At 36.6% G+C, this 14,409-nt stretch overlaps 1 protein-coding gene across 3 annotated transcripts in view; it reads left to right on the top strand.

The window, feature by feature from the left end:
• The window catches only part of FAF1 (Fas associated factor 1), a 481,277-nt gene that overhangs the window by 185,580 nt on the left and 281,288 nt on the right, over positions 1-14,409 (top strand). For all 3 annotated transcript variants that reach the window (XM_082370942.1, XM_082370941.1, XM_082370943.1), the window contains 2 exons: positions 1,168-1,259; positions 14,317-14,408. In XM_082370942.1, coding sequence (XP_082227068.1) covers positions 1,168-1,259; positions 14,317-14,408 — 184 coding nt within the window. The remainder of the gene's footprint in view (positions 1-1,167; positions 1,260-14,316; position 14,409) is intronic.

Below are 14,409 nucleotides of genomic sequence, written 5' to 3' on the forward strand. Positions count from 1 at the left end.
GTAGCATTGCTTGCTTAGGCAGCTGTGCTTCCATAGAACTTGTGTAGTGTAAGCTTCACCCACCATCTGTTCCTTTATCAGCATGGAATTACTTTTAATGTATAGTATAATCATTTTCTGCAGTGTTCAATCACTTACTATAAATGAAATTGAATTATGTGTTAATCTATAATTATAGACTAACCAACCTAATAAAAGCATATATATGAAATATTTGTACATTCTGATTTAATGATCTGTTTATTATACTGTAGTACCAGAAATTAGCTGGTTAATTTATAAGTAGACTCGATTCCTGAAAAGTAATTTGTGGAGTACTGGGAAAATTGTGATTCCTCACTGTTTCTCATTAGCATCATTTTCATTTTTTCCTTTTTACCTTTTGGTCTTTGTCTTCACTGAATAGAATATCCTGGCCTTTGATTTGGCTCTCCTTCACAACCTGGCTATACTTCAAGCTTGGTTTAAACCCAGCTGTATTTCAAGCTGGATTTAAGTCTCATCTGTCTCACAAAACTTTCTCTGACTATTTGATCCAACATAATTTTTTTTCTTTTCTGAAATTCTGCTGCTTTTCTCTTTAACACAGTTTACATTGTCTTCTACATTATATACATTGACTTTATTTTTTTTTCCAGCTACATTCATGGATGTTATCTCCTTTCACCCTTGAACCCTAGAGGTAGATAAGATAGGCAGTATTATTCCCCATTTTATAGATGCAAAAAAAAAAAAAAAGGCAAGTTGTTTGATTTCTTCAAGATAAGACTTCAGCCCTAGTCTTCATTCCACAATTTGCTTTCCCTATACTATAATGCCTCAAGTTTTGTACTTTACCAACTACTCCTACCATATGCTGAGCACATATAGGTATTATCAGTTGGTTTAAAATAGATTATTTCTTTTCAAACCCCCAATCACTGATATCTGTTTCTTTTTAAAAAGGTACTTAAGTAATTGTATAATCTTTTATCATAATGGTGAAGGGACAGCATGTTGTATGATCAAGATTTGAAGTTTGGACTACTGAAATTTTTCATATGCATTCATCAGACAAATGTCATTGACTATGGACCATATGCCTAATATTAATGCTAGCTCTGGATATGAACAAATATGTATTGCATTATTTTGTTAGTAATATCTGGTCTCCTCTTTTTCGTACAGGAGAAATTAAACAGATTCTAGAAAATGAACTTCAGATACCTGTGTCTAAAATGCTGTTAAAAGGCTGGAAGACTGGAGATGTGGAAGACAGTGTGAGTTTAGTAACTGCCTAAAAATAAAAGAAAATTAAGTTATGCTATTGACTAAATGATGTATAAAATTGTTTTTTATTAATGTTACATATGACAGATGTAGGTTTGGTAACAGTAGCTGAGTTTAAGGTATCAGCAAACAATGTTTTTTGCAAGCTAAAACATTTTCATAGTAAACCAACAACAGTTTTAAGTGAGTTAGATACGTAAGTGGCGTGTTTTTCCTACTTCTAACTATTTTATAGGGGTTAGTTTGACATTCTTTTTTGAGAGCTTTTACCTTTTTCTCAAACCTCATATGATATCAGTAAGTGCCTTGGAATAATAATTTTTTTCTTAACATCTTTATTAGAGTATAATTGCTTTACAATGGTGTATTAGTATCTGCTGTATAACAAAGTGAGTCAGCTATACGTATACATATATCCCCATTTCCCCTCTCTCTTGAGTCTCCCTCCCACCCTCCCTCTCCCACCCCTCCAGGTGTTCACAAAGAACCGAGCTGATCTCCCTGTGCTATGCAGCTGCTTCCCACTAGCTATCTATTTTACATTTGGTAGTGAATATATATCTACGTCACTCTCTCACTTCGTCCCAGCTTACCCTTCCCCCTCCCTGTATCCTCAAGTCCATTCTCTACGTCTGCGTCTTTATTCCCATCCTGCCCCTAGGTTCTTTAGAACTTTTTTTTTTTTTTGATTCCGTATATATGTGTTAGCATACAGTATTTGTTTTTCTCTTTCTGACTTACTTACTTCACTCTGTATGACAGACTCTAGGTCCATCCACCTAACTCAATTTCATTTCTTTTTATGGCTGAGTAATATTCCATTGTATATATGTGCCATGTATTCTTTATTCATTCCTCTGTCAATGGACACTTAGGTTGCTTCCATGTCCAGGCTGTTGTAAATAGTGCTGCAATGAACATTGTGGTACATGACTCTTTTTGAATTATGATTTTCTCAGGATATATGCCCAGTAGTGGGATTGCTGGGTCATATGGTAGTTCTATTTTTAGTTTTTTAAGGAACCTCCATACTGTTCTCCATAGTGGCTGTATCAATTTACATTCCCACCAACAGTGCAAAAGGGTTTCCTTTTCTCCACACCCTCTCCAGTATTTATTGTTTGTAGATTTTTTGATGATGACCATTCTGATTGGTGTGAGGTGATACCTCATTGTAGTTTTGATTTGCATTTCTCTAACTGTTAGTGATGTTGAGCATCCTTTCATGTGTTTGTTGGCAATCTGTATATCTTCTTTGGAGAAATGTCTATTTAAGTCTTCTACCCATTTTTGGATTGGGTTGTTTGTTTTTTTGATACTGAGCTGTTTGAGCTGCTTGTAAATTTTGGAGATTAATCCTTTGTCAATTGCTTCATTTGGAAATATTTTCTCCCATTCTGAGGGTTGTCTTTTGGTCTTGTTTATGGTTTCCTTTGTTGTGCAAAAGCTTTTAAGTTTCATTAGGTCCCATTTATTTATTTTTGTTTTTATTTCCATTTCTCTAGGAGGTGGGTCAAAAAGGATCTTGCTGTGATTTATGTCATAGAGTGTTCTGCCTATGTTTTCCTCTAAGAGTTTTATAGTGTCCGGCCTTACATTTAGGTCTTCAATCCATTTTGAGTTTATTTTTGTATACGGTGTTAGGGAGTATTCTAATTTCATTCCTTTACATGTAGCTGTCCAGTTTTCCCAGCACCACTCATTGAAGAGTCTGTCTTTTCTCCATTGTATATTCTTGCCTCCTCTATCAAAGATAAGGTGACCATATGTGCGTGGGTCTATCTCTAGGCTTTCTATCCTGTTCCATTGATCTATATTTCTGTTCTTGTGCCAGTACCATACTGTCTTGATGACTGTAGCTTTGCAGTTGGTCTGAAGGAAAGGAGCCTGATTCCTCCAGCTCCATTTTTCTTTCTCAAGATTGCTTTGGCTGTTCGGGGTCTTCTGTGTTTCCATACAAATTGTGAAATTTTTTGTTCTGGTTCTCTGAAAAATGCCATTGGTAGCTTGATAGGGATTGCATTGAATCTGTAGATTGCTTTGGGTAGTACAGTCATTTTCACAATGTTGATTCTTCCAATCCAAGAACATGGTATATCTCTCCATCTGCTTGTATCATCTTTAATTTCTTTCATCAGTGTCTTATAGTCTTCTGAATACAGGTCTTTTGTCTCCTTAGGTAGGTTTATTCCTAGGTATTTTATTCTTTTTGTTGCAGTGGTAAATGGGAGTGTTTCCTTAATTTCTCTTTCAGAATTTTCATCGTTAGTGTATAGGAATGCAAGGGATTTCTTTGAATTAATTTTGTATCCTGCTGCTTTACCAAATTCATTGATTAGCTCTAGTAGTTTCTGGTAGCATCATTAGGATTCTCTATCTATAGTATCATGTCATCTGCAAACAGTGACAGTTTTACTTCTTTTTTTCCGATTTGGATTCCTTTTATTTCTTTATCTTCTCTGATTGCTGTGGCTTAAACTTCCAAAACTATGTTGAATAATAGTGGTAAGAGTGGACAACCTTGTCTTGTTCCTGATCTTAGTGGAAGTGGTTTCAGTTTTTCACCACTGAAGACAGTGTTGGCTGTGGGTTTGTCATATATGGCCTTTATTATGTTGAGCTAAGTTCCCTCTATGCCTGCTTTCTGGAGGTTTTTTACCATAACTGGGTGTTGAATTTTGTCAAAAGCTTTTTCTGCATCTATTGAGATGATCATATGGTTTTCATCCTTCAACTTGTTAATATGGTGTGTCACACTGATTGATTTACATATATTGAAGAATACTTACATCCCTGGGATAAACCCCACTTGATCATGGTGTATGATCCTTTTAATGTGCTGTTGGATTCTGTTTGCTAGTATTTTGTTGAGGATGTTTGCATCTATGTTCATCAGTGATATTGGTCTGTAGTTTTCTTGTGACATCTTTGTCTGGTTTTGGTATCAGGGTGGTGGGGGCCTCGTAGAATGTGTTTAGGAGTGTTCCTCCCTATGCTATATTTTGGAAGAGTTTGAGAAAGATAAGTGTTAGCTCTTTTGTAAATGTTTGATAGAATTTGCCTGTGAAGCCATCTGGGCCTGGGCTTTTGTTTGTTGGAAGGTTTTTAATCACAATTTCAATTTCAGTGCTTGTGATTGGTCTGTTTATATTTTCTGTTTCTTCCTGGTTCAGTCTTGGAAGGTTGTGCTTTTCTAAGAATTTGTCCATTTCTTCCAGCTTTTCCATTTTATGGGCATACAGTTGCTTGTAGTAATCTCTCATGATCCTTTGTATTTCTGCAGTGTCAGTTGTTACTTCTCCTTTTTCATTTCTAATTCTATTGATTTGAGTCTTTTTCCCTTTTTTTCTTGATGAGTCTGCCTAATGGTTCATCAATTTTGTTTATCTTCTCAAAGAACCAACTTTTAGTTTTATTGATCTTTGCTATAGTTTCCTTCATTTCTTTTTCATTTATTTCTGATCTGATCTTTATGATTTTTTTCCTTTTGCTAACTTTGGGGTTTTTTTTGTTCTTCTTTCTCTAATTGCTTTAGGTGTAAGGTTAGGTTGTTTATTTTGAGATTTTTCTTGTTTCTTGAGGTAGGATTGTATTGCTATAAACTTCCCTCTTAGAACTGCTTTTGCTGCATCCCATAGGTTTTGGATCGTCATGTTTTGATTGTCATTTGTTTCTAGGTATTTTTTGATTTCCTCTTTGATTTTTTCAGTGGTCTCTTGATTATTTAGTAGCATATTGTTTAGCCTCCATGTGTTTGTATTTTACAGTCGTTTTCCTGTAATTGATATCTAGTCTCATAGCGTTGTGGTTGGAAAAGATACTTGACATGATTTCAATTTTCTTAAATTTACCAAGGCTTCATTTGTGACCCAAGATATGATCTATCCTGGAAAATGTTCCATGAGCACTTGAGAAGAAAGTGTATTCTGTTGTTTTTGGATGGAATGTCCTATAAATATCAATTAAGTCCATCTTGTTTAAAGCTTGTGTTTCCTTATTTATTTTCATTTTGGATGATCTGTTCATTGGTGAAAGTGGGTTGTTAAAGTCCCCTACTATGATTGTGTTTCTGTTGATTTCCCCTTTTATGGCTGTTAGCATTTGCCTTATGTATTGAGGTGCTCCTATGTTGGGTGCATAAGTATTTACAATTGTTATATCTTCTTCTTGGATTGAGCCCTTGATCATTATGTAGTGTTCTTCTTTGTCTCTTGTAATAGTCTTTATTTTTAATGACTAGTCTATTTTGTCTGATATTAGGATTGCTACTCCAGCTTTCTTTTGATTTCCATTTGCATGGAATATCTTTTTGTATCCCCTCACTTTCAGTCTGTATGTGTCCCTAGGTCTGAAGTGGGTCTCTTGTAGACAGCATATATACGGTCTTGTGTTTGTATCCATTCAGCCAGTCTGTGTCTTTTGGTTGGAGCATTTAGTCCATTTACATTTAAGGTAATTATCGGTATGTATGTTCCTGTCACCACTTTCTTAACTGTTTTGGGTTTGTTATTGTAGGTCTTTCCCTTCTCTTGTGTTTCCTGCCTAGAGAAGTTCCTCTAGCATTTGTTGTAAAGCTGGTTTGGTGGTGTTGAATTCTCTTAGCTTTTACTTGTCTGTAAAGGTTTTAATTTCTCCATCAAATCTGAATGAGATCCTTGCTGGGTGGAGCAATCTTGGTTGCAGGTTTTTCCCTTTCATTACTTTAAATATGTCCTGCCACTCCCTTCTGGCTTGCAGAGTTTCTGCTGAAAGATCAGCTGTTAACCTTATGGGGATTGCCTTATATGTTATTTGTTGCTTTTCCCCTGCTGCTTTTAATATTTTTTCTTTGTATTTAATATTTGATAGTTTTATTCATATATGTCTTGGAGTGTTTCTCCTCGGATTTATCCTGTGTGGGAACCTCTGTGCTTCCTGCACTTGATTGACTATTTCCTTTCCCATATTAGGGAAGTTTTCAACTGTAATCTCTTCAAATATTTTCTCAGCCCCTTTCTTTTTGTCTTCTTTTTATGGGACCCCTATAATTTGAATGTTGGTGCATTTAATGTTTTCCCAGAGGTCTCTGAGACCGTCCTCAATTCTTTTCATTCTTTTTTCTTTATTCTGCTCTGTCGTAGTTATTCCCACTATTTCATCTTCCAGGTCACTTATCTGTTCTTCTGCCTCAGTTATTCTGCTATTGATTCCTTTTAGAGAATTTTTAATTTCATTTATTGTGCTCTTCATCATTGTTTGTTTGCTCTTTAGTTCTTCTAGGTCCATGTTAAACGTTTCTTGTATTTTCTGCGTTCTATTTCCAAGATTTTGGATCATCTTTACTATCATTACTCTTACTTCTATTTCAGGTAGACTGCCTATTTCCTCTTCATTTGTTTGGTCTGGTGGGTTTTTACCTTGCTTCTTCATCTACTGCGTATTTCTCTGTCTTCTCATTTTGCTTAACTGACTGTGTTTGGGGTCTCCTTTTCGCAGGCTGCAGGTTCATAGTTCCCGTTGTTTTTGGTGTCTGTCCCCAGTGGGTAAGTTGGTTCAGTGGCTTGTGTAGGCTTCCTCGGTGAGGGGACTGGTGCCTGTGTTTGGTGGATGAGGTGGGTCTTGTCTTTATGGTGGACAGGACCACGTCCGGTGGTATGTTTTGGGGTGTCTGTGAACTTATTACTATTTTTAGGCAGGCTCTCTGCTAATGGGTGGGGTTATGTTTCTGTCTTGCTAGTTGTTTGGCATGGGGTGTCCAGCGCTGGACCTTTCTGGTCATTGAATAGAGCCTGGTCTTAGCGTTGAGATGGAGACCTCTGGGAGAGCTCTCACCGATTGATATTACGTGGGTTTGGGAGGTCTCTGGTGATCCAATGTCCTGAACCCAGCTCTCCCACCTCAGAGGCTCAGGCCTGACACCTGGCCGGAGCACGAAGACCCTGTCAGCCACACGGCTCAGGAAAGTTTCTAGAGGTCCAGTGGTGTGGGCATGTCAAGCTCTCCCTTTTATAGCCATGAAAAAGTTGCTGTATCTGGCCCTTCCTTTCCAGTCCTTGCAGATTGGCTCTAGTAGGTCACTCTTCTGACGCTCAGCAAGGCTGCTCACCGCTCCAGTTGGCAGCTCATTTTCCACCTTAAGCGGGAAAGCCTGGAATAATAATTTATTGAACAATTACTTATTGGCCTGAAAGAAGTAATACACAGTATATACATTTATGTCCAGTAGTGTTTATGGAACAAAGAAGATAATAAGAAACCTTTTTAACTTGGAAAATTTAAATGGTAAGAATATTTCTTTGTTTACTTGGATAGGGTCAGGTGCATGGAATGAGTTATATTTTAAGAATTTGTACAAAGTGTTGCAATTTTAAGGTAGTAGTTGCTATTCTCAAGGACCCAGTAGCAGCCTTAGGCATAAAATATTTCACACACTTACTCTTTTTCTGACAGAGAGAGTAGGGAGTGATGGAAAGAAATGAGTTAACTCCAGAGTTTTAGGTGTTTGAGGTAGAAATAATTATCAAATCTTTTCACAGTAGTTACTGAGTTGATACGTCAGTACCCAGCAGAAACTTAGAATCTTTATCTTTTGGTTCAATTCTTTGTCAATTGCTTCTGGTAGACATTGTGCTTATAAATACTTATATGTGAGTTTATTTGATATATGGAGATGTTCTGAGTACTTCAGTAAGTTATTTATAGAAATTTCAGGTTGGCAAGATATTTATAAATTAGGTACAAATTAGTGATGTGCTATATTAGGGGTCAGCAAACTTTTTCTGTACAGAGCCAGGTAGTTAATGTTTTAGACTTTTTAGGCCATACAGTCTCTGTTGCAACTACTCAATTCTGCTGTCATAGCCTGAAAATAACTACAGACCATATGTGTAAGAGTGAGCATGACTGTTCCAATAAATCAATATTTGTGGACACAGAAATTTGCATTTTATATAATTTCACATATCATGAAATACTCTTCTTTTGATTTGTTTTCAAACATTTAAAAATGTAAAAACCATGCTCAACTCACAGGCCATCCAAAAGCAGGCAATAGGCCGAATTTGTCACACAGGCCATAGTTGACTGATCCTTGCTGCTTTATGGCTGCTCTAACTGAAACGTGGATTAAAAAATAAAAATAAGTGTTGACTGAGTAAATCAACAACTTTGGCAGAAGTAAAACACCAAAATGTATTAGTTTACATAGCTATATCATTTATGCGTTCATTTATTGAGAGACCTGTGGATGTGAATCAGCCTTACATGGCATTTTCGGTAGTTTGTGAAGAGAAAGGCAATCATGTTGAAAATGTTCTTAAAGCTGTGTGTTCTAATACAGCTGTCTCTCAGTAGCCATAGGAGATTGGTTCCAGGACCACGCCCCATACCAAAATCCATGGGTGCTCAAGCCTCTTACATAAAATGGCATTTTACTTGCATATAACCTACACGTCCTCTGTATACTTTAAGTCATCTCTAAATTACTTATACTACCTAATACAATGTAAGTGCTATGTAAATAGTTGCTGATGTGCATCAAATTCAAGTTTTGCTTCTTGGAACTTTTGGAATTTTTCTTTTTCCGAGTATTTTCCATCCTTGTGTGTGGAACCCATGGATATGGAGGGCTGACTGTATTTGAACTTAGTCTTTGTTATCAATAATATTTTCAGTTACTTATTTCTATGTACTCTTCTCCCTAGGTGATTTCTGCTATTTCCATGCCATTAATTTTCTGATTGCTTCCAAATTTATATTTCCAGGTTATACTTCTATGAATTCACATATCCAAATTGGTAGTTCACTTTTATGCTTGCATACCTTATTGGCATCTTTAACTTAACATGTTTAAAATGGAACTCTTGATTTTCCTTCCCATGCCATTTCTCCACCAGTCTTCCCCCTATAAATGGCAGAACTATATCACCACTGCTAAATCCAAAAATGTGGGCATTAATCTTTTCCCATTTGGAAAACACCTAATCCTCAGAAACTAACACAACATTGTAAATCAATTATACTTCAATAAAATAAATATTAATTAATTTATTAATTTATTGACCGTGCTGTGCAGCTTGCGGGATCTTAGTTCCCCGACCAGGGATTGAACCTGGGCCATGGCAGTGAAAGAGCTGATTCCTAACCACTGGACTGCCAGGGAATTCCGCAATAAAATAAATTTTTAAAAAATTTCAAAAGCACCTAATCCTTTGGTAAGTCCTATAGCATCTATCTCCAAAATATATCTCAACTGTGGCCACTTTTCAGTATTTTTATTGCACTGCCTAATCCAGGCTATTAGCATATCTTGCCTGGAACAATGTAATAGCTTCATTATTGTTTTTCCAGCTTTTTTTCTTGGGTTCTCCCAATGCATTCTCAACACAGGAGCCAGAATGAGCTTTTAAAAATATAAATCAAATTATATCACTCTCCTGGTAAAACATAACTTTTTATTGCACTTTGAATAAAATTCAAGCTACTCACCATGATTTAAAAGGTATTGTATTATTTACCCTCTATTCATGTCTACAGCCTCATCTTCAGCCTTTCATACCCTCTCTTTCCATGCTGCAGCCATAGAAACCTCCTTTTAATTCTTCTAATAGGCTCAAGCTCTCTATAACTTTACCTGACAGATGCTGTTTAACTGCCTGGAATGCTTTACCCCCAATTCTTCACATGGGTGGCTCTTTTTCATCTTTCAAGTCTCAGCTTAAAATGTTACTTTCTGTAACAGACCTCTGTATAAAATGGCTCCCATCCCAGCATTTCCCATCACAACACCATAAGTAGAGGGACCATGTCTGTTGCTTTCACCATTAGATATCCAATGCCTGGTATAACAGGCATCAAATAAATGTTTGTGGAATGACTGAATGACTTAAAGAAAGCATCCATTTATTTCATCATACCATATGTGGTTTGAGAAGGAAGGTTTAGCGGAAGATCTTTGGATGATGGCATGGCAAACTGACAATAATAGTCAAGTGGTAAGACCAAGCAGTTATCAGTAGTCCTCAAAGTAAAATAATGAAAGATGAAAAATGGTAAAAATAACTTTCCTGTGTGTATATGCATGTGGTTTTTTTTTTTGTTTGCACGTTAACTCTTGAAAGGTAACATAGATCAATTTCAAAAGGACTTGCGTATATTTTACAAAAAGATTCAGAACTTCAGGTCTTCCTGGATGATTGTGAAGTTATGATTAATTACCTACTACAGTGTCTTATTTTCAAACCATGGGTCACAAACCATTAGTGAGTTTTGAAGTTAACTGAGTGGGTTATAGCCAGTATTAAAAGAAATAAAGAAATAGGATAAAAGATGTCAGAGTGTATTGCAAATAACGAGTATTTCTTTTTATTTAAGAAATAACTAATATGAGTCAAGAGTAAGTCCCAAAGCCTGTGAAGGAAGCCTGTGCCCTTAGTAAGATGGGCCCTCTCATGGAGGGGTCAAGAATGAGTTCATTATGTTCTATGCTTGGGTAAGATCAGCCCTTCCCAGGTGCCCCTACTTCCATCTGCAGGGTTAAAAGGGGTTCCTAGATATCAACTCCACCTTTCTTTCCAACACTTTCAGCCCTGACATTATTATTTGCTTTGATTCAACCAGAACCAATTTCATTATGCCTTTTCCTCCTGTTTATGCAAGTCACTGCAAGGAGTCTCAGATTCCCACTTCACTCCTCACTCAAACCTCCATAGTCTCTGCACAGCCCATATCTGTCTCTATTCTTTTTCCTTTACAGTGCTTGAAACCTTTTTGCTATGCCCTGTGGAACTATTCATCATTAACCAAATTCCTCTTATTGTCAACCTCTTCCCTGCACATTCTCTTCACCATCTACCTCTGACGGAAATCTGCCTTTCTGATCACATCGTTTTTCTGTAGGCTTCTCAGTGTTAATTGCTTTTCTCCAGTAGCCATCATACCACTGGACTAACTGGTAAAACGTGTGTTCTCATTGTTCCTCATTTCCATTTCCAGTCCTTCCTCTCTAAAAAACCTTCAGCTTTGACTTTCATGTAAAAAAAAATTGTATCACCTACTTATTGAAGTCATCTTTCCTCACTTTCTGATGATTTTTAGTTTCTGGTTTATAAGTGCTCTCTGTGTTAATTCTTAGTAATATAGCCTTGTAAATGATTCTTCTAACATCTTGGCCTCTTAGTTCTTTGAACTTATTTTCTACAGTGAACTTCTTTTGCCGTCCTATGTCAGCCATATCTTCCTGTGGTCTTGTCATTTAATTAAAACAATTCTTAAATACTAATTTCAAGCTTCCATTTTCTGCTAATCATCTCTCATCTTTCTAGCCCACTTCCTTTAGTATCCTAACCCTAACAATCCTTCAGCCTTATTCAGGCCTCCAATCCATTGTTTCTACCATCTTTTCGTGATCATTACCTCTTTCATGTCCTCTCTTTCTTCCTTAGAGTGGGCAATATCCCATGGTCATTCATTATAATCACTTTCTTGCATGTAGCCTCAATTCTTGCTTCATGGATCTTGCTTGACAAAAATCCTTACCTTGGGTAAATACAACTCTGTCTATTCTGTGCCTCACAGCTAAATGTGACTAGAGACAAACAAAATCATGCTGATTGGTGTATCTTTAAATTCACGACCATATTCTTTAGAGAGCCCCCTAATGTTGCTAGGCAGTGATAGCGTATTTACCTGGTTTATCCACACTCTCCTAAATGGCTATTTTACACTTATCTTTTCCTCAGACCTTTAAAACACCTCTCCCCTATTCTCACCCTCAGCTGATGACTTCATTTCCTATTTTGTTTCACTGATTAAATGAAGGCAATCACAAGAGAATTTCCACAAGCTTCCAACTTGGTCTCTGTTTACTTACCTGTGTCTTATACACATACTCTTCTTTTTCTCCTGTTACTCTAGATGGCATGTCCAATCTCCTATCTAACGCCAAACCTCCATGTTTGCTTTGGATTACATTCTGTATTCCCTCTGGCCTAAATCAAGGACTTCCTTCACTTTAATTCTTCCCTGCATCATCAGTTTTTCCCTCTAGTAGAGTGTTACCATTAACATTCAAACGTGATGTTATTTCTTCCATTTTTCTCTTGATCCCACCTCCCCTTCCAGCAGTAACTCCACTTCTCTAGTCCCTTTGATAACAAAACTTCCCCCAAAGAGTTGTCTATATTTGTTGTCTCGAATTCCTTTCCTCCCGTTTCTCTTGAGCCCAGTCTAAGTAGGGACCTGCTAGTGGACTTGCCATTGTCGCTGCTGACCACATTACTAAATTCAGTGTCATGGCTTTTAAGTGTCGTCTGTGTGCACTGTCAATTTTATATCTCTAATTTATATTTCTACCCTAGACCTGTTCCCTGAATTCCAGATGGATATATCTGACTGCTTTCTTGTCTTCTCCACTTGAATGTTTAATACACATTTCAAACTTACATGCCCAAAGTGGAGGTCTTCATTTGCAGTCTTCCCATTTCAGTTGATGGCAACTTTATCCTTCCATTTGTTGTCTAAAAGCTTTAGGATCATTATTGACTCATATCCAGTCTGTCAGGATATCCTTTTGGTGTGATCTTCAAAATATATCCAGAATTCACCTATTTTGCATCACTTCTATTACAATCACACTGACATAAGCCATTATCATCCTTATCTTAGTATATTTTATTACTCTCCTCTGTGCTTCTGCCCTCCTTTGTCAACCTTTTCCCATCCATTTTCAACACAGCTGACAAAGAGATCCTTTTAAAATATGAATCCGATAATGTCACTCCAGTAGCTTCTGATCTCATTCAGAGAAAAAGTCAAAGCCCTTACATTAGCTTAAATGTCTCAACACATTTCCTCTCACCTATCTCCTAGCATCACTGTTAACCTCTCTGACCTATTTCCTACCAGAACTCATTTGGCTTCAGCTACATTGGACTCCTTGTTGTGTTGTTCAGTAAGCATTTTGCACTGGCTGTTGCCTTTGCCAGCCATATTCTTTTTCTATACATGTTCATGGTTTCTTTCCTCACCACTTTCAAGTTTTTACTCAAATGTCACATTCTCCAAGTGAGAACCACCCTGATAACCAAGTTTAAAATTACATAATTCCCCAACCTCATATTCTTCACCCTCCCTTTTCTGCTTTATGTTTAGTCAAGATAACTATCGCTTTCTAGTAGTCAACTATATGGATTACTTTGTTTATTCCTACTAAAATGTAAGCTCCAGAAGATCAGGGGTTTTAGACTATCATGTTCACTGCTATATCTTCAGTGTTTAGAATATTCCTGGCACAGAATTGGTGGCTCAATAAATATCTGTTGAGTAAATATTTTTGTCCTGGGTTATGATGTAAAGATGTAAAATGTGTTTCTTAATGTGTCTTGCTGTCCAAAAAAGTTTGAATTAGCAGGTATTTACCATCAAGTTGGGAGTTTGAAAGGTATGTAGGAGTTCTCTGGCAAATAAATTTGGTGAAATTTTGTGTGGTCATCAAGATAGTAGGTCAGAGGTAGCCCAAGAGTAGTTTATTCACCCCAGACAAAGTGCTTTAACAAAAAAAAAATATCTGGCCTAACAGTTAAGTGACCTGGGTAACACTTACAAGAGACCTCATCCAAGTCATTTCACCTCTTAGGCTGCAGCTCCTCATATATAAAGTCTTTGGGTTGAGGTACTCTCTATGATCTTTTCTAGGTCTAATGATCTCTGAACACCTACATTGCTAATTTTTGCTATAATGATCCTCAATGAAGTGGATATTAGTTGCAAGGATATGCTTCTTCAATGAAGAAATTAATGATTCTCAACTGTGTTCTTATATATTTGTATCGTTTCATGAGCTAAAGAATTTGTATTTTATTTTAATATTCATATTTATGCTAACTTATGATATTTATGAGAGACAGATTTTTTGGGATTCAATAGTTCTTCTGTATTATCCTATTGTCAAATTGTCAAAAGATGCAAAGTCAAACTACAATAGTGATAATTTTCTAAGAATTATAGGAAAAGATTAAAAATGCACAATCAATAGTTATTTTTTATTTGTTTTTATTTTTTGTTTTTCAGATGGTCTTAAAATCACTACACTTGCCAAAAAACAACAGTCTTTATGTTCTTACACCAGATTTGCCACCACCTTCATCATCTAGTCATGCTGGG

This window comes from Balaenoptera borealis, assembly GCF_965194805.1.
Source record: "Balaenoptera borealis genome assembly, chromosome: 1".
Classification (NCBI taxonomy): Eukaryota; Metazoa; Chordata; class Mammalia; order Artiodactyla; family Balaenopteridae; genus Balaenoptera; species Balaenoptera borealis.